General features: G+C 35.5%; 4 protein-coding genes across 4 annotated transcripts; all 4 read right to left on the bottom strand.

The window, feature by feature from the left end:
* Positions 1-85: 85 nt before the first annotated feature.
* On the bottom strand, positions 86-7,848 carry LOC106920299 (pregnancy-specific beta-1-glycoprotein 4-like). Its single transcript, XM_088009617.1, has 6 exons — positions 7,530-7,848; positions 7,111-7,371; positions 1,625-1,945; positions 1,157-1,414; positions 972-1,070; positions 86-658 (listed from the first exon to the last, which is right to left on the bottom strand). Exons 1-6 carry the CDS (start codon positions 7,846-7,848, stop codon positions 480-482), a joined length of 1,437 nt encoding a protein of 478 aa, XP_087865743.1. The 3' UTR covers positions 86-479.
* Positions 7,849-8,383: 535 nt separating this feature from the next.
* LOC148157100 (uncharacterized) lies at positions 8,384-9,959 on the bottom strand. Its single transcript, XM_088009752.1, has 4 exons — positions 9,768-9,959; positions 8,961-9,299; positions 8,613-8,873; positions 8,384-8,391 (listed from the first exon to the last, which is right to left on the bottom strand). The coding sequence occupies exons 1-4, from the start codon at positions 9,928-9,930 to the stop codon at positions 8,384-8,386; spliced, it is 771 nt and encodes a 256-aa protein (XP_087865878.1). The 5' UTR covers positions 9,931-9,959.
* A 2,201-nt stretch (positions 9,960-12,160) lies between these two features.
* Positions 12,161-15,572, bottom strand: LOC106920303 (HEPACAM family member 2-like). Its single transcript, XM_088009749.1, has 4 exons — positions 14,370-15,572; positions 12,858-13,178; positions 12,387-12,644; positions 12,161-12,300 (listed from the first exon to the last, which is right to left on the bottom strand). The coding sequence occupies exons 1-4, from the start codon at positions 14,467-14,469 to the stop codon at positions 12,161-12,163; spliced, it is 819 nt and encodes a 272-aa protein (XP_087865875.1). The 5' UTR covers positions 14,470-15,572.
* A 38-nt stretch (positions 15,573-15,610) lies between these two features.
* Positions 15,611-20,278, bottom strand: LOC106920297 (contactin-4-like). The gene is made up of 6 exons (XM_088009616.1): positions 20,039-20,278; positions 17,915-18,244; positions 17,566-17,826; positions 16,765-17,091; positions 16,272-16,532; positions 15,611-15,967 (listed from the first exon to the last, which is right to left on the bottom strand). Exons 1-6 carry the CDS (start codon positions 20,244-20,246, stop codon positions 15,783-15,785), a joined length of 1,572 nt encoding a protein of 523 aa, XP_087865742.1. The 5' UTR covers positions 20,247-20,278; the 3' UTR covers positions 15,611-15,782.
* Positions 20,279-21,015: the final 737 nt, after the last annotated feature.

The raw sequence follows: 21,015 nt of genomic DNA, 5'->3' as shown, positions 1-21,015 counted from the left end.
TTTTTGAGTCAATGTTCATAGAATAAGGTTTGTCATTCATTACATTTGCACAGCTGAAAATAAAAATGGATAAATGACAACCAGGTAATAAATCTTAGTTGTTTATTTTTAAAGTATTAGTTACAGTGATGAACAGATACATAGAAAGACTTTCAAAGTTGGAAAAATATGCATAAATTCCAAGTGCAAATCATATGAACACCTATGAACTATAAATTGCTCTCTATCAGGTAAGCATCTTTCAAAAGTATAAATTTAATAATAGTATAGTTTAGTTTAACAAACTCATATGTGAAAGCATACGACAAATCATACATATTTGCAATAGGTTCAGTTTACATTTAAGAAAACAAGAGATTTTTAGATTAAATGTCAGGAAAGGTATTAAAGATGTTAAAATAGAGCAGATATTCTTATTCTGACCTTTTTGAGCTGCTAAACTCTTAACACATAAGCAAGATACCTGCAAAGGGTAACACTTAAACATCAGTCAAATTACTTTGTTCAATAACTTGAAAGTCCTCTGGATTCTCTTTTCTTTGTGGTTTGATGAACATTTTCTTATATTTTGTCTCCTTCCATTTGAAATAGAGGCCAATCCCACCACATGTAAGAACGGCTGCAGCAAACATCAAACCACATCTGAGCTGAGAATAATCTGTTTAGACATGAAGAACAAGAACCAGGAGTTATGTTATAGTATGTTAAAACACAATACTATAGTTATGTTATGTTGGATACAGTAGTCCACTGCTATATGTCTGTCTGCAAAGTTTGCAATCAATTATTGAAAACTACACACTCTTAAAATGTCACAAGAAATAATATTGTGTTGCACATGACCATATTTTTTTTCCTGCAAATCTTTTTCCAAACAAGATTTGCAGGATCTTCAAGCCAGTCGTTTGAGGATCTTGGGTTTTTTCAAAGAAGTGTTGAAAATAAGTTGTTGAATTAAAGTTACTTCTTACCCAGAATAACTTTTGTTGTTGGTTCAGCACATAGACTGTCATATTCTTGAAACATCCAGGTAGATATTTCTGTCCCATTCACAGAACAGTTTACGAAGACTGTGAGAAAAGAAAGGTAGTTGATGTAGGGAGCAATCTTTTTAGTTTTAAATTGATCAAAATATATTCAGCATATTCTAACTCACCACATGTAGATATTTGTATTTCCCTGAAGATGAAACTGACTTGGTTCCTGACTGAGCAGACCAGACGTCCTGAGATGTTCTGTCTCAGAACGATGATGTTAGTCTCTTTATTTCCAGAGAAAAGCTCAGAGTCTCTCAGTGAGTGTCCATCCAGAGTCCAGCTGTACTGGGGACTGTCCCCTCCCTCAGAGAGACAGGACACATTTATCTGTCCCTGGGACAAACACTGAGAGACAAGCTGGGCAGAGGACACTGGAGCTAAGAGAGAAACATTTATTTAATGATAGTGGAGTTTTAATTTAGCTAGTCCAAAAATATACATAATATCCAGTTATTTTTTATATCATTTCTAATGAAAGCAAAAAGGAAAAAATCTCTGTTAAATATAGCATTTGTTATAAATGCCAATAAAATAAGATGATCGATCAAAATAATTTTGTCTGACAGTAGAACAAACAAATTATTTACCTTCAACATTCAACTGAAGAGTTTTCTTCTCTACACTCTTTCCATTTGAGTCAAAGGTTTCCAGAGTATAAGCACCACTGTCAATTCTGCTGAGGTTCGTTATGATTAATGTACCGTTACTGGGAATGAAGTTAAGTCTGTTCTGAAGACCAATTAGTTGAGAATTACTGAATGTACCCCTCAATAATTTTGATGTGTTATGTTTGCATTCATATTTAGGTATTTCTGAAATGTTACTCATCAGCTGGATCAGGACTGTTCCCCCCAAAGATCCCAAACACTGAGCTCCATCTTTTCTGAAATCACAGTAAGTTTCTGCACCTGCAAGTTTAAAAAAATACAAAGCAATTAAAAACAAAGCACCAAAAATGATGCTCAAAAGTTACAAATTAAATAATAAATCATGAGTTTGTTTCAAAATTCTTGTTTTTTGTATTTTATTAGCATTGTTTTTTGTATTTCCCTGACATTCATGAGATAACTTTCAAGAAAACCTTGAAGCCAATCAGACACATTATAAAAATCTTTCACAGTGGATCTTGGGTGAACGTGCCTTTAGACTCTCATTAAACAGATGTGCAGGTGAAAGATTTACTTTCACCTGCAACTGCAAACCTAGTGAACAGTAACTGATAAGTAATTAATTGAAAATGCATTTCAGCTTGGTAAATATTAGAATTTTGAACACTAACATCCTCTATTTCTACAGCTACAAAAAAATAATCCCATAGACGGAGAACCGATCTTTTCTTTATGCAGTGTTTGAAATAAGTCAGAACTATGACCCAGAGGTTCTGGACCCAAAGTATAGAGCTGGCTTACGGTGCAAAGACCTTGATGACGAGGTTTAGCAGATAGCATGCTTCTGGCGATTGGCAGATTGAGAGGTCAGTTTGGAAAAAGGTCACATTTGGTCCAGGTGGTGATGTTGTTGTGATGATTGAGCTTAAGCTAAATATCTTTAGTTTAATATCAATCTTCATCAATGCTGTGTGTCATATAGCTCTCAGATCGTGGGACCAATTACACATCTATTAAGCTATATTTCACATTATCTAAGCTCATGTTTGAATCTAAATAACAAAACAGCTGTGACTTAACAAAATTCAAGTGATGTTCAAGCAGTTCTCAACATATTCTCACTTTGTATTCAGTTTATTTTAATGTTATAACAGTGATTCTTGAGAATAGGGACAAAACAGGTCCTATGGATAAAGCATGAAATTTGAATAAAATATACACAAAATATATTTTTTTCAAATATCTAACTAAACTAACCTGTGTCATGTGAGCACAACAATGTATATTTTTCTTTTTTTTGCTGAATATTTTTTTATTTTAAACATTGTAGTCGGTGGATGATGCCTGTAAAAGCCCTTGTCCAGGAGCAGAACTCAATACATTCTTATAGTTTAAAACAAAGAAATACTAAAATTATATATTATGACAATTAAGTATAAGTAGTCATATAAATAATTATAAAAGTATCGATAAATTGAATTAAAAATAATTTTTAGATATTTTCCAACTCCGTTAAAATTTGTCCTTAGATTTTGTCAACACCGTCAGAAATGAAAAGAATGTAAAAAAAATCAGGCATTATTGGGGGGCACCAGAACTTCTGAGGACCCCATGACGTTGTCTTTTCTCTTCCTTTGCTAGGAGGCCTAGTTAGCTCCGGTTAGCTTAAGTTATTCTTTAGTTTTTTCTTCTGTTTTATTCCTAAGTTGTTTGTCACAACCATGATGTGTCAACTCCATAACTGACAATTTACAAAACTTTGTTGAAATTTTGCGAAATAAAAGCTTAATTTTGGTAAACTGTAAAGATTTCATTGACCTGACGAGCTACAATATGGCCTCCTTCAGAATAACATCATGTAAATTGAGGTAGTTTGGCATTTCGTCAACTCCGTCAGATGTCAACTCCGTCAGAGTTTTTCTGACTCTTTCAGTGAAATTGTTGTCAAATCTCACTTAATTGTGCAACTAATTCATTTTAATGTATTTTACATGAATTGCATTACTTCACATGTACCAAGTTTTTCATTTTATTCACTAGTTTGTCACCACCTTCAGTTCTGTGTCAACTCCGTCATGCACTGTCAACTCCATCAGATGGACTTTTTCTTGTTTTTTGTTTTAAATAATATTTATTTTATTTCTTGAGAAGCATTTGTCTGTAAATTGAGTAAAAATATCACTAATGGGGTATTTTAAAAATCATTTTAGATTTATTTTTGTCAGATGGTGATGACAAAGTTTTGGGTCAGGTCGATTAAAAATTTAATTTTTTTAAAAAAATTCGCAACTGGGAGCCTGTACCTTAGCATTTTCATATTTTCTGAACATTATTTGTCATATTTGCATACATAAGGTTGAGAAATAAAAAAAAAATATGGGAAAATTAAAACCCATTTTGTCCTTATTCTCAAGAATCACTGATAAAACATTTTTAAACCATGTGACTTACAATTTTTTTTTATCCGCTTTAAGAAAACAAATATCCAACTCACCCCAGGATACCTCCAGTACCACCATCAGTATTCCAACCACAGCTATTATTTTAAACCAGCTACCAGACACCATTGTGCAGCTGAATAGCTTAAAATGCATCTTGTTACTGATCGGCCTGAGCAGACGAAGCTATAGGAGGTGAAAAAGGAAGTGGTGACAGTTTAGTCAATTCTGCTGCCCCCCTAAGTCAACTTATATTACATTTCCACTGTAGTGCAAAACAAACACAAGCTTTTCCCAGTTTTTTTGTGATTGCATATAATCTTAAAAATAGCTTGAACAGCAAAAGCCTATCAATTTACCCCAGATCTTATATAAAATTAGTGTTGCAAGTGAATATGCTGAATCATTTACAAATCCCAACTTCTTACAATTTCTAGTGAACCAGTAAAAGTTAACTGACTATAAAACAAAAATCTGCCATCGTATAAATTGCTTTTATTTAAACTTTCTTAAACAATGTCACACAAAAGCTGACATTCTTTTGTCACTTCGCCTTTAACTGTGAGAGCTCTTAAGTGTAAACAACAGAGGAAGTCTAAAAATACACTGGCCATGCTAATACTGCAAACTGCTGGAAATACATCTTTGCTGCCGTTATACTCAAGTCAGCCTGCATGAACGTTAGTGGAAACTGAACTCCAGTTTTCTCATTGATGATCAGCAGTCAGTGTGCGTCCATCCAGAGTCCAGTTGTATTGCAGACTATCACCTGCGTCTGGGTGACAGGACACCTTCATCTGACCCTGAGACAAACACTCAGGCACCAGCTTGATGGAGGACACAGGAGCTGAAAGAGAAACATTTATTTCCAGAAATTTGCAAAGATTTGCACAAAAAGCACATATGTGGAATATGCTAAGAAAACTACTAAGATGTTAGATGGAGATCTGTCATTGTGACAGATCTTCTTCCATGGAGAAATGTGGAATCTGTGGAATGCATGAGTGACGACTCTGTGAGACAGATTTGAATAGGTAAACAAAATGCCCTTGGGCACAGCAGAGAGGATCATTGGGACTACACTGGGTTCTACCCATACCACTCTTCTCAAAACAGCAATGACATAAACTCAGTTCAATGAAACTGTGGTATCCCAGTCAGATTATATAAATTGAATTTACATGTCTTGGTGGGTTCTTGCCACGTTGGTCCTTTTATAAAACAGATGGCAACATTGAGAAGGTTTTTTAATTCAGCTTCAAAGTGTTTAGTTCAGCATCTGAAGTTTTCGATTATCCTGAGTCAGATTAAAAATACAAAAAAAAAAAAAACATTTTTAAGTACTTCAAACATCAACACACATCTTAATGCGGCTCAACCTACTGTAAAATCAGTGTTAAATATAAAAGTCAGACTAAATTAGTATTATTCTATCCATACATCTAATATTTTTCCAATTTCATGGGTTGACAAACTGAAGCTTAAAAAGTGAATCAACCTCATACGTACTGAATGTATTTATGAGGCCTGAACCAATCAACAGACTTAACAGATAGGACTGTCAATATTTTCTGACATGGCACAAAATGAAACTATAGACAAAGTCTGCTTATAAATTCAGCTTTCAATGTCATTATCCTGTGCTCCACAGTCAGTAGACGTCATCACTATGCTTGGGATTAAATAAAAGACTTTGAGAAAAAAAAAATCATTGTAATAATTTCAAGAGAAACAGGAATTAGAAAAAAATATTCATTAAATGAGCCAAGAGGAAAAGATCAATCAAATGTATCAAAAGCACATTTTAATCTGAATGATCGTCAAAGAAGAACAAAAGAAAAACACTTTTGTTCTTCTTTGTGTGTGTTGCACCTTCACACGTGGTGAAGGTGCAACACGTGTATCTGAGTTGCATGTTTATCTGAAAGTAGAGCAATTATGTAAACAATATTTAACTGAGGAAATTGTAACTGAGGATGTTGTACACTAAAATAGAGATTCTTGACTTCAGCACTGTGTTTATGAAAGAACCAGATTGTCATTCATTACATTTGCACAACTGAAAATAAAACAGGATAAACGACAAACGGGTAAGTCTTTAGTTGTTTATTTTTAAGTATTAGAAGCAATGATGAATATATGTACATAAAAGGCTTCTTAAAGTTGGAAAAGTATACATAATTTCAAAGTCCAAATATTAATCAAGAGATCTTTCCTGCCAACAGCCATCACTGCCTACAATAACTATTTGAAGACTTTGAATAAATGAGTTACAACAACATTTCATTTTCCTTTGGGATCAATAAAGTGTTTTTCAAATTTGAATAAGAATTAAATTATGAATGTCTGTGAACTATCAGTTGCTCTCTACCAAGTATATAAAGTATAACTTGTATAATATTACGGTTTGGCTTAACAATGAAAATTTTATATTTAAATCAACATGCATGTTTACATTAAATGTCAGGACAGATACTTACATAGATGCTAAAATAAAGCAGTTATTCAGACCTTTTATCGAACATTTAAACTGAGCTGCTGAAATCTTCACACATTAACAAAAGATAAAGAGTAACACTTAATCATCAGTCAAATTACTTTGTTCAATAACTTGAAGGTCCTTTGGATTCACGTTTCTTTGTGGTGTGATTAACATTTTCTTATATTTTGTCTCCTTCCGTTTGAAATAGAGGCCAATCCCACCACATGTAAGAACGGCTGCAGCAAACATCAAACCACATCTGAGCAGAGAAGTATCTATTGAGACTTGAAGAACAAAAACCAAAAGTTATGTTAGCATCAATACAGTGAAAACACAATGCTGTAATTAGGTAATAAATATATGACAGAAGTCTTGGTGAACATAGTGCAGTGCAATGTGTCCCTCTGTGTAAAACTGCTGTGGTGGTTCAATCAATCATGAAATGTCGTATGATCATGTAAAAAAATATTTTTGATGAAATCCTTTTCTAGGCAATCTAAAACACTAAATATTTAAAAGAAGCATTGGGATGATTTTATTCTCACCTTTACACGGAGAAATGAATTCTCCTTTGGAGACACGACTGATGTGATTCCTGACTGAGCAGAGGAGACGTCCTGAGACATTTTGTCTCAGAATGATGAAGTTTGTCCCATTGTTTCCAGAAATGAGCTCAGAATCTGTCAGAGTGTTTCCATCCAGAGTCCAGCTGTACTGAGGACTGTCCCCTTCCTCTATGAGACAGGACACCTTCAGCTCTGACTTGGACAGACACTCAGTAACCAGCTGGACCGAGGACACAGGAGCTGAAGGAGAGACAATAAACTGTGAAATACTAATGAAATTAACACACCTTTGGTGTCTTTTCTTCAAAGTTTGTAATAATAAACAGAAAATGTATAAAGTTCTGTGTTAATGATATGATACATTGCCATAATTTTATCAGGAAGGAAATGAAATTCACCTTGAACAGTCAGCTGAAGAGCATGCTGCCCTGTTTTCCGTCCATCTGAGTCAAATGTTTCCAGAGTATATTCACCACTGTCGGCCTTCATAAGGTTCTTTATGGTAAATGTACCATTACTCGGTATTAAGAGATATCTGCTCTGGAGGGGATGTGGAAAAAATGTGTTCGTTCTGCCCTTAAGGATTGTTGAGCTTTGATGTCTCCATTCATATTTAGGTATTTTTAATAAGCTATCCATCAGATGGAGAACCACTGTTGCCCCCAGGGGTCCATAACACTGAACTCCATCCTGTCTGCCATCGCAGTAAGTTTCCATTTCTGCAAGTAGATGAGAGTCTTTTTTGTGAGAGTCCACTTACACACAAAACTCATGACAGTGCTGCAGTTCCTGCAAATATATTTCCACTTATTTTACAGGCCATTATAATTGTTTAGTTTTTGTTCATTTTTAAATGATTATTTTATCAATTCAACTATGATTTGCAATTATAGTTTGCTTGTTCTTCACAGAAAACCTCCTCAATTCATAAGTTTTATTTGCATCTTCATATGAAAACGTGACCAGTTTTTATTATTAAATGCAACAGAAAAACTAACATTTGCACAGAACTAAAAATAATTACATATGTAAAATAAAGATATATTATTTTAAAATAAAGTGTGGTATTTTGGAGGTTAATCCTGTCTCAGTCGTAAAGTACATATGTTACCTTTTATAAATCTTATGTGTGACAGTTATTAATACAGCCTGAAGATTTGATACCTTTGGATACGGCACCTTTTAAATTGTTTGTACAACTTATATATTTTCCATTTTGTCACATCACAACCTTAAACTTAGATGCATTTCATCAGAATACTGTAACAGACCAACACAAAGTAGTACATAACTTTAAAGAGTAAAATAATAAACAGTTTTCACAGGAAAACTTAATACGAATGTATGGCACACAAAGAGAGTCAAAATGCTCAAGTTTATGGTTGCATGATGGTTCAAAAGGTTTAGTGGCGATAAGTTTGCAAACTACTGTATTTAACAAGACAATAAAATAAAAATTTGGTCAAAGTAAATTATCTCACCTTCGCAGACAGACACAGTTTGATCTCTGGAGACATGACTGATATGATTCCTGACTGAGCAGGACAGACGTCCAGAGATATTTTGTCTCAGGACAATGAAGTTTGTGTCATTATCTCGAGAGAGGAGCTCAGAGTCTGTTAGTGCATGTCCATCCAGAGTCCAGCTGAGCTGAGGACTGTCCCCTCCCTCGGGAAGACAGAAAACCCTTACTAGTCCTTGGGACAAACACTCAGAGACAAGCTGGACAGAGGACACTGGAGCTAAGAGAAACACACACAGAGAAGCTGTTGATATGATTAAAAAGTATCTTTCAAAGTTTGAAAGAATTAGATGACAAAAAGATTTACCTTCTATTAACAACTGTAGAGTCTGACTTCGAGTCTTTTGTTCATTTGAATCAAAAAACTCAAGTGTGTATTCACCACCGTCAGTGCTGTTCAGGTTATTGATCCAGAACGTTCCATTACTGGGAAAAAACACAGATCTGCTACTCAAAGTATTATTTTTAATCTTGTTCCTTTGGCCTGTAAGAATCATTTGGTAGTTTTTGGCCATTGATACTTTCTTCCTCCACTTGTATCTGCGTATTTCTGAAGCGCTGTCCATCAGCCGGAGCTCCACACTTCCACCCAAAGCTCCGTAACACAGAGCTCCATCCTGTCTGCCATCACAGAAAGTCTCCACTGCTGCTCAAGAAAAGAAATGTCAACACGAATTTTTTTATTTTTTTTATTTTATTTTTTTTGTATTAGTTTCCCCAATATAATGAACCGTATTGGCAGGATTTTAATGGAAAATGAGCAGCTGTGATATATTGACTGATTTCCATTTTACACTAATAAAAGCTGAGCACTGACTTTTCAAAAATTTGACAGCAAATATGTATTGTAGGGAAATGTCAAAACCACATTTCTTTAAAAAGAAAAAAAAAAGCAATGCTATGGCTGTCAAAGGTGGTACAAAATATCACCAAGCTGGGTGCAAAGTTTTGTCTTGACAGTATATCACGTCCCCAATCTCATCAAATCAACAACTTAGCATCGTTAAGTCTGTTTTATACGGATAATTTAGTAGCCTTAACTAAAATCAGTGTTGTTAGCAAAAAAAACTGTTCTAAAAAAATATGATTGTAAAAATAAAAAATAACCACTTACCTTGTGATACTCTAAGTAGCATCACCAATAATCCAAAAACAGCTTTCATGACAGTCAGACGAAATGCAGCACTATAAACTATAAACTGTCTGGTATGACTAATACATGTAAAGATAGAAACTATGTCTGCAGTGGGGTAAAAAGGAAGTGATGACTGCTTCATCAAGTTTTAGATTAGAAAATGAAACAGGACCTTCATTGCGTCTCACCAGGTTCTTTTGCCACCACAGTTATTAAAAGGTAAGCCTATATGTACCATGACACCAGACAAAATAGATTTTTTTTTTTAATTCTAGAGTGGAAAAACTGATCTTTGCAGAAGCAGAAGATGAAAATATAGATGTAATTTTTGACCTTCTTTTATCTTTAAATATTTGATATAAGCATAAAATCTTTGCTGAAAAAGATTGGAAAAGTAAAAATATAAATCAGAGGGAAAGCCACAAACCATGTCCTTTTTAGATCATTTTCTATAAACTGTAAATGTCCCATTCAAAATAATATTTATGAGAATAACTAAAACAAATATAGGATTATTTAATTTAAAACCCACAAATATTTTATAGCACATATTACAAAAACGAGCTCTATTTTTCAGAATCATGTTGCTTCTGCAGCTCCAAACAAATTTGTTTTAGCTGCACTGAGGACAAAACTGCTCTTAGTGTTACAAAAGTTGCTGACCCCTGCACTAAATACATGGAGAAAATAATATAAAATAATATGAAGTTATTCAACATTTTATCTACTGCATATCAGTATTTAGTGGCTTTAAACACTTAAAGAATGTACAGAGAAATGCACTTAGAAATTATTTATTTATTTCGAACATGATAGCAGTATAAAATAGTACACATGACACATGAACAAGGAAGTGGGATTAGTCAATGTTATCAAAGTTACAGCAAGTTAAGATTGTTATCGCACAGCTGGTTCACCTCCTAACTGGGTCCATCACCATGGTAACCTACGCTGGAAACGTGTCATCCTCTGGATGAGACCGAACTCCTAAAATATCAGGACTTTTGATGGGGATGTTTCATTGCAAGTTAGAAATAATGTTAAGTCAAGATCCTTTCTGACAAGAACCTCTGACCTTGTCGAAAAAGTTCTGAGATCTTTGCCTTGGACAAAAAAGCAAAGAGATACAAAAAGACAGGAAGTGTTCCAAGAGACGACAAGAAGAGGAACAAAAAGATATCAGCATCATTTAAGCATGTGTTTTGTGTTGTGTTGTGTACTAATGTTCGTAGTCCCATTGCTTGCATGGATTTTAAAAACTTCTTAAAAATCTCAAACATATCATAACGTGTTTCATTAGACATTATGGAGTTTGGCTGGTGGAAAACAAACTTTTTTTGTTGACCCTGCTGTACAAAATGTTGTTTTCATTCAGTAGAGAGGAGATTAAAATATGGAAGAGGATTAGGGCCACAGGAAAAAATAAAAAATAAAAAATCTGACTTTAATCTCAGAATTCTGACATTAAAGTCAGAATTATTATTTTTGAGATTAAAGTCAGAATTCTGACTTTTTTCTCAGAACTCTGAGATGAAAGTCAGAACTGTTTTATTTTTTTTTCAGTGGCCCTATTCCTCTTCCGTATTACGAGCAGTGAAGCTCATTTGATCACATCTATATAACACGATTGCAAATATGGCTGGCTACAACTTGTAACCGATGAAACACGCAACTTTACACAACTTTTATCTCAACTTTACAGTTCATCAACATGTACGGTCAATACAAACAAGAAAAGAACGTCAATAAAAGTACATTCATCAACTTTTTGAGGCAGTAAATCATATATGTGCTCAAAATCGAGGAAAAACAAAGATATTTGGTTGTGAATTCTTCTTTCTTGATTTCAGTATAATGCAGACAACATGAATGTATCTAGTTTAGGTTTGCTTAAGGACCTTTGCATACACATCATCTGATAACGTTACATCAGAATGCCGAGGTTTCTTCGTCACTTGGCCGTATTGGACGTCCCCAGATTGCTCCTCTTGCCTTCTTCTCCCGTTATCACTGGTTAGTTCTACATTATCTTCCTCCACTACAGAAGAATGGGAAATTATAGCACAGGATGTCAACTGGATGTGTTTTGTTTCAATGTCAATGTCATCACTAAGGAATAACTTTATTACCTCTGTTGTTTCTTTTCTTCTTCCTGACACAGATGATTGCAGAGCTTACAACTACGATAATTATCAGAGCTCCGAGTCCAACAGCTACTACTGGCCACCATTCTGTTCCTTACATAAAAATAAAATACATTTAAAAAATGAACCCTCATTACTAAATTTTCACTTGTTAATGTACTGTACAAGATTGATCAATCCTCTAGGTTTGATTCAAAGTTGTGTTAATGCTAAGCTATTGATTTAAAGTTACTCCTTACCTGCAAAAGCATTAAGAATGTCTGGTGTGTCTGGTGAAGGGTTTCCGGTTGGTTCAACACATAGACTGTCATTTTCTTGAAACATCCAGGTAGATATTTCTGTCCCATTCACAGAACAGTTTATGAAGACTGTGAGAAAAGAAAGGTAGTTGATGTAGGGAGCAATCTTTTTAGTTTTAAATTCATCAAAATATATTCAGCATATTCTAACTCACCACATGTAGATATTTGTATTTCCCTGAAGATCAAACTGACTTGGTTCCTGACTGAGCAGACCAGACGTCCTGAGATGTTCTGTCTCAGAACGATGATGTTGGTCTCATTATTTCCAGAGAAAAGCTCAGAGTCTCTCAGTGAGTGTCCATCCAGAGTCCAGCTGTACTGGGGACTGTCCCCTCCCTCGGAGAGACAGGACACATTTATCTGTCCCTGGGACAAACACTGAGAGACAAGCTGGGCAGAGGACACTGGAGCTAAGAGAGAAACATTTATTTAATAATATAGCGGAGTTTTAATTTAGCTAGTCCAAAAATATACATAATATCCAGTTATTTTTTTTATATCATTTCTAATGAAAGCAAAAAGGAAAAATCTCTGTTAAATACAGCATTTGTTATAAATGCCAACAAAATAAGATGTTCGATCAAAATAATTTAATCTGACAGTAGAACAAACAAATTATTTACCTTCAACATTCAACTGAAGAGTTTTCTTCTCTACACTCTTTCCATTTGAGTCAAAGGTTTCCAGAGTATAAGCACCACTGTCAATTCTGCTGAGGTTCGTTATGATTAATGTACCATTACTGGGAATGAAGTTAAGTCTGTTCTGAAGACCAGTTAATTGAGAATTATTGAATTTACCCCTAAAGATGTTTGATGTGTTATGTTTGCATTCATATTTAGGTATTTCTGAAATGTTACTCATCAGCTGGAGGAGGACTGTTCCCCCCAAAGATCCCAAACACTGAGCTCCATCTTTTCTGAAATCACAGTAAGTTTCTGCACCTGCAAGTTTAAAAAAACACAAAGCAATTAAAAACAAAGCACCAAAAATGATGCTCAAAAGTTACAAATTGAATAATAAATCATGAGTTTGTTTCAAATGTCGTGTATTTCCAGTTGCACCACACCTGATATAAATCCCATTTGAAAGGGAATCCAAAGCCAATCAGAAAATTTCAAGGAATCTTTCTCAGTGGCTCTTGGATGAATGTGTTTTAGGACAATGGTTGAATATTGTTACAGTGGTTTAACAATATTCAAGATGGAATCTAAACATTTATGCTTCATGTCCAAACTGAGATTTGGGTGTCAGATTGTCTTCCTTTTCATTAGAAATAATGTCAAACAGAAGACCAGCCCTACATTTTACATGCACATAGAAACAACATGGATGACACAACAGACTGAAGAAAGAAAATAAAGATGAACAAACAAGGAAAGGGAAATAAAAAAAATATTTAGCTTTAGAGTTTCTTTGTGAATATTCATTTTTTTCTCTAATTGAATGTACCATGTTTTTCTTTGTATATATATATATATTTTATTTACTTTCACCTGCAATTGATTTTCCAAACCTAGTGAACAGTAAATGAAAAGCAGTTAATTGAAAAATACATTTCAAATAAATAAATATCTGAATTTTGAACACTAACATCCTTTATTTCTACAGCTATGAAAAGATAATGGAGAAGATGGAGAGGTGACCTTTTCTTCATGCAGTGTTTGAAATCAGTCTAAACTATGACCCAGAGATACCTAACGGTGCAGAGGCGTTGATGGCGAGATTTAGCAGATAGCATGCTTCTGCTGATTAAGAGATCAACGAGAAGTCAATTTGGAAAGAGGTCACATTTGGTCCAGGTGGTGATGTTGTTGTGTTGATTGAACATCTTTAGTTTAATATCTGTCTTCATGATAAAGATCAGTGATGTCCGTCATGGGACCAATTACACATCTATTAAGCTACATTTCACATTCACTAAGTTTATGTGAGTCGAACTGTTCAAATAACAGAACAGCTGTGACTCTACAGTTCCTAACTAAAATGTATCAAAATTCAATTGATGTTCAGGCAGTTCTCAACATAAAATATTCTCCTTTTGTATCCAGTTTATTTCAATGTTTAACATTTTTCAATCGTGTCATTTACAGCATTTTTTTAATTAGCTTTCAGAAAACAAATGTCCAACTCACCCCAGGATACCTCCAGTACCACCATCAGTATTCCAACCACAGCTATTATTTTAAACCAGCTACCAGACACCATTGTGCAGCTGAATAGCTTAAAATGCATCTTGTTACTGATCGGCCTGAGCAGACGAAGCTATAGGAGGTGAAAAAGGAAGTGGTGACAGTTTAGTCAATTCTGCTGCCCCCCTCAAGCCAACTTATATTACATTTCCACTGTAGTGCAAAACAAAAACAAGCTTTTCACAGTTTTTTTTTTTTTTTTTATGATTGCTTACAGGCATGTCACCTTAAAGACTTCACATAGTTTGAACAGCCCAGTTACCCCAGATCTTATGCTAAATTAGTGTTGTAAGGGAATGCAGGATCATTTACAAATTGCAACTTCTTACAATTTCAAACGAACCCATAAAAGTTCATTTTAACTGCATATAAAGCAATATTTTGTCATCACCTGTAAACCAGCTAACATAAAAGCTGATTTTTTTTTAAACACCCAATGCCTTTACTTCTGAGAAGTGAAGACAGCAGAGGAAGTCTAAAAATACACTGACCACGTTAATGCCGCAAACTGCTGGAAATATGCTTTTCACTGTCAATATATTCAAGTCAGTTTGCATGAAAGCTAGTGAAAACTGTCCTCCAGTTTTCTCATTGCTGTATGATCAGCAGGCTGCACAGTGGTGGAGCTGGCATCACTGTCACCTTGTAGGAAGAAGATTGAAAGCCGGTCTGGAGTCTCTCTGCAGGCCGTTTGCATGTTGTCCTGCTGCTTGTGTGGGTTTTCTCTGGGTTCTCCAGCCTCCTCACACATCCTGCAGTTCAAACACTTATCTGCTGGGTTTATGAATGACTCTGAATTGCCCTTCGTGTGTGTGTGTCTCTACGTGGTCATCTGTGTCTTTCTGATGCCTCGAGATAAACTGGCAATTTGTCCAGGATGCACCTGCTTCATGCTCACCCCTCCAGCGACCCAATGATATGTAGGCAAAGACCATGGATGGATGGATGGATGGATGGATGGTAAACAAGGAGACAAAGAAGGAGCACAACAGGAAGCTTTGCTTAGCTGAATATGGACTGACTGCTGTCGAGAACTCTCTTCCTCTATTTACTTCTTTTAAAAGGACTCTCGTTTTCATCTTCACTCTGCTTCTATTTTTGTTGAAAAGTCAGTCCTTAGAAAAAAACCTAGAAGTAACAGTTTGACTTAAACATGTGTCTAAAATAGATTCAAAATAGATTCCTTTGTATTTTGTGTTTTATAAAATGTGAGACTTATTCTCTACTTATACTTCTGAGCAGTGTCAGTATTTTTTTTTCTCACTGAGTTACACTTTTTAAATGTTTATGATCAATACTAAAAACGGTTAATATCTGCATATATATATTTTTATGTACTCACAAGGACAAAAACATTTATTTGTGTTTATGCTTAGTTAAATCAGACTGTTCAATTACATTAAAGTCATCTGGATTATCTTTTCTGGCGTAAATGACAAAGTCCTTGTTTTTGCTCTCCTTCAGTTTGAAGTAAAGCCAGATCCCGCCACAGGAAACAAATGTTGCACCAAACAGCAAACTGTGTACGAGCAGGGAGATATCTGTAGAGACAAGAGCGACAAGAAGCAGATGCTTTATTGAGATATAAACAGCAAAGTCAAGTATAAATTTTCTTAACATTTCTGGACACATTGTACTGCAGAAGATAAGATAAACGTGATTTTTATGAATTTGTGATTTAGAATAGAGAAGAACTACTAACCTTTGCCAATCAAATTGCACAGATCACAATTAATGATTTAAAAAATGATCATTTTCTCACTTGCTAATGTCAAAAACAAAGTGTGAAACGCAATTCCTACACAAGAAGAAGTCTGGTTACAAAGTCCATTTTTTCCCACCCACCTTTACAAACAAGTAGAGTTTTTTCCTCAGAGGCGTGGCTGACTTGATTCCTGACTGAGCAGACCAGACGACCTGAGATGTTTTTTCTCAGAACTATGATGTTCGTCTCTTTCTGCTCATAGAGAAGTTCAGAGTCTGTCAGTGTGTGTCCATCCAGACTCCAGCTGTACTGAGGACTGTCCCCTCTCTGACAGAGACAGGACACCTTCATCTCTAACTGGGACAAACATTCAGTGACCAGCTGGACAGACGACACAGGAGCTAGAATGAGAAAACATTGTCATAAATATTGATAATGCAATTGTTTTGTTTCACATGATCCCCAATTTTCTGCAACAGGAGGAAATGTAAAAATGTTGCCCCGAAGACAGTAAGTTGCAACTTGCAGTGTGTTTGTTTCTACAACAGGAAATGCAGTAAAATGGTAAATATAATATGAATACTTACAAAAAAAAGTCTATTGATAAGTCAATTTCAGTCAGAATGTTTTTACCTTGAACAACCAGTTGAAGAGTTTGCAGAGTTTTCTGTCCTTCAGAACCAAATATTTCCAGAGTATATTCACCACTGTCAGACCTGCTGAGGTTCTTAAGGCTAATCGTATCATTGCTGGAAAGAAAGAATAATCTGTTTGGAAGGACACTTTGAAAGAAGTTATGCCCTTCACCTCTGAGGAATATGGATGTTTTATTTTTCCATTCATGTTTAGGTATTTCTGAGGCGTTGTTCATCAGCCGGATGATCACAGTTCCTCCCAAAGCCCCAAAACACTGAGCTCCGTCCTCTGTGGCGTCACAGTGAGTTTCTCCTGCTGTAAACTCTGAGAGACAGATGTTAAAAACCAATGCAGATATCTTGTGATGCTTGAAGTTCACAAAGTTATTTGCATTACACAGTTATTTTAAGTTGATTGTTACTGTAGATTTCATTTGTTGTAACCAGATGCTTGTTTGATTTTACATGGAAGCTGAACATAAAAGTTTTACTTTAAAGAAAAATGCTGATGGTTGCATCTGACAGAAAGTCATGGTTGTGTTTTTGTTTTTGGTCATTTGACATTTATGTGAACATAACAATTGTGTGTTTTAAGTTAAAATCTCTCACTACCTCATAACTCCAGTTCCAAAGATTTAAATAATTATTTCAGCAAATGAAATTTTGTGGTTTAAGAATCTTAGAATTGCGCAACATGACAAATAAAACAAGCTGCTCTTTGTATCAAGGACTATGTTTGTCTATAAAAACAAAAGTAAGCTGTGTTTAGTGCATCTTGCATTGTGTTTGTTCTTCCTACCTTTACAAGCAGAGATGATCTGCTCTTTGAAACCAACGCTGATGTGATTCCTGACTGAGCAGGCCAGACTTCCTGAGACACCGCGTCGCAGAATAATAGTGTCATTCTCATTATTTGCTGATAGAAGTTCAGAGTCTGTCAGTTTGTCTCCGTCCAGAGTCCAAATGTACTGAGGACTGTCCCCTCCCTCAGTGAGACAGGACACCATCATCTCTAACCGGGACAAACACTCAGTGACCAGATGGACAGAAGATACAGGAGCTGAAAACGGAACAGAAATTATGAAGTGATTCTTTATGGGTAGAACTACAATAAAGTTAATTATCGGTCGGAGAAAACAAAGCTTCACCTTGAACAATCAGCTGAAGAGCTCGTCTTTCCATATTTCGTCCATTTGAATCAAAGATATTCAAAGTGTATTCTCCACTGTCCGTTCTCTGGAGGTTCTTGATTCTAACTGTACCAATGCTGGGAATAAAAAGAGATCTGTTCTGAAGGGCATTTTGAGAGAAATTGTACCCTTTGCCTCTAAGAATTACAACTCTTTCATTTTTCCATTCATATTTAGGTATTTCTGACACTTTGTTGAGCAGCTGGATGACCACTGTTGCTCCCAAAGCTACAAAACACCGACCTCCATCCTCTCTTCCATCACAGTGAGTTTCTCCTGCTGCAGATTCTGAGACAGAATAAAAAAATGTTTCAAAACAAAGCAATGGGTCAAACAGAGTCAATACCTGTCCACTTGCTGCAGAGAGTTGTAATAAAGCTGCTTTTTTTTTTTTTTTTTTAGTGATCCACGGATCAAAACAATGCTGCACGTTTCCGGCGACATCCTCCCAGCTGATCCATCTCTATGTAATAATCTGAAGTGTTTGGTGTCAGTTCATAGGAGCTACAGTCAGTCTTGATGAGGTTTCTTTTTAAAACTATATATACCAAATCTATGCAGGGTAGTTGAAAAATACTTATTCTTTCTGTCATAAATTTTTATATATATATATATTTATATTTAGGTATTTCTGAGGTGTTTTCAGTCAGTTGAATGACCACATTTCCTCCCAAAGCGATGCAACGCTGAGCTGCATCCTGCCTGCCGTCACCGTCAAATTGTACAGCTGTAGATTCTGAGAAAAACATGTTGAAAAAGCAAACGATTGTGATCCTTCAGAATCCAGCTATTTATAATACGTACATAAAATCACGAGTTTGCTTAATTATTAAATGTTAATGTTCACTGAATATGAGTGCTTTGTTCAAGAGGTATTCAGTACTTCTACTCTTATTTGGTGGCTGCGTGTGAACACCAACGAAAGTTTATTTTATAATTTACAAAAAGCCCACTGCCATATTAAGCAGTAAAATATGACAAAAAAGTAAAGAACTGGTCAGTCTTTTAAAGCTTTGGTTGCTCTAGTGAGTTTTATTCGGGAATCCAACCTTGGACAGCTGCACATACATCAGTGAGCCTCATGCACTGCCCTACTATCAGTCATAATTATGTTTTGCTAAGCATGACAGAATAATGAAGAAATGCAAAAGAAAAGGGTCAGAATATTTTCTTTAGCTGCAAAATGACCACAACACCTCACACTATTGCGTATCAGTCTTTCACTTTCTCACACTAATCATTGCACCTGCAGAAGTGTCAAAAGTGGCTCAAACATAATAGCAGTGATTGAATAGCAACATTACTAAAAATCTCCCATGCTATCCAGATTCTTCACTCACGTCTGGATGATTAAAACTGAACGTGAAAATAAAACTGTTCTTTCTGTAAGCAGGTGGCGCGCGGAGTAAGATGTAGTGATCTTTTAAAACCACTAATGAATTACCTGTTAAAGCTGAATGATGTTTTACGGTCTGAAACTAATAGGTAGAGTGACTAAATTTTTTCCCAAACTTTATTGCTAAACTGCAATAAAGTGTGATTAAAACAGGAGCTGAATGGTTGTCTCCCCTTTAGAGGTGAACTGATTTGATGAAATTAATTTAAATCGAGCTGCAGAGAATTACCCCTGGATGATAAATATGCATACGGTACACCGCATGTTATTTAAGTCTCTGCGATTTTTCACCCAATTGTACATTAAGATTCACAAAATGAAAGCAGGAAAAAGATTTCACATCCTTCCATTTAAAATTTGTTTCATGATTTCATAATCATGAATCAAATCACGTTGATAGTTTCTTCAGCATAGTGACTTACTGTGTTAGTTGTGATGAGAACTTAAATTAAGGACAAAGTGCAAACTGTGCACTTCTGAACAAATATGGAATAAACTACAACTCAGTCGGATCTCACATGGCATAAAGTAACCTTTGGTCAACTATTTACTTTTTTTTTTTTTTTTTTAAAACAGGTTCTTATTTCTTATTCACTCACTTCCACTTATTTAAATGTTGTAAAGAAAGTATATGGACTACTTGAAATTCAACATTTTTTAAATGGGCTCAAAAACCATGAACTCACCAGGCGTGAATCTGATTAGGGTCAGCAACAATCCAACCACGACGTTCATGACTTGACAGTAGCTGCCAGGTCGTTCAGTCCGGCCTAATGCAACTCTGAAAACTGTCAAATGTCTCTCACAAATAATAAGGGTTGAAGGAGAAACTAACTCTGTCATCTGCAGAGACGACAAAGGAAATGATGAGATCTTGGTCAGCTCATGGTACATACACCTTTCACTCGTCCACCCACCCCCGCTCATCCTCACCGCATTCTTCTGCTACTGCAGTGCTAAAAGGTGTAAGTTTACCAAACCCTGAGAGGAAACGGATTGTCTTGTGCAGCATGAGTGTGGTTTGTTGTGGCACAGAGGACAGACTGATTCATGTTGTAATTTTGCCCAACGTACAGAAAAGATCAGTGATTGTGACATTTTTATATCTTTGAGATGCTTTTTACCTTTTGAAAGTATATTGTAGGTAATCCTGTTTCTCAACTCAAAAGTTGAGTGAAATAAAACAAAAAATATATATGTTTATAAAAGAATTGATACAGCATGTCAGCGTATCTATTTTTATCACATAATACGTTTCTGGTGAATCTAACCACGTTGTACCAGCTTTGGGCCTCGTGAGGGCTGGGAGACAAATCAGGCCACTGAACAGAATGAAGAGGGTGAATAGAAACCACAGAGTGACAAAAAAATTGTTATCCCAATCTTAATATATATATATATATATTAAGATTGGGATAACAATTTTTTTGGGTGGTCTCTTTCATCCTCTGAGCTCGGGTCCTCTACCAGAGGCCTGGGAGCTTGAGGGTTCTGCGCAGTATCTTGGCTGCACATTTCTGGACTGAGATGTCTGATGTTGTTCCTGGGATCTGTTTGAGCCACTGCTCCAGTTTGGGGGTGACTGGTATTGCTACATCCTGGTATTGCTTTCCTCTGTTCTTTATCCACCACCACAATGTCCGGTTGGTTCGACATTACCATC

Source organism: Poecilia mexicana, unplaced genomic scaffold, assembly GCF_051168715.1.
Source record: "Poecilia mexicana isolate PSO_F unplaced genomic scaffold, ASM5116871v1 scaffold_10, whole genome shotgun sequence".
NCBI classification, from domain to species: domain Eukaryota; kingdom Metazoa; phylum Chordata; class Actinopteri; order Cyprinodontiformes; family Poeciliidae; genus Poecilia; species Poecilia mexicana.
The sequence above is the reverse complement of the archived record's forward strand: the minus strand, read 5'-3'. Positions and strand labels throughout refer to the sequence as shown.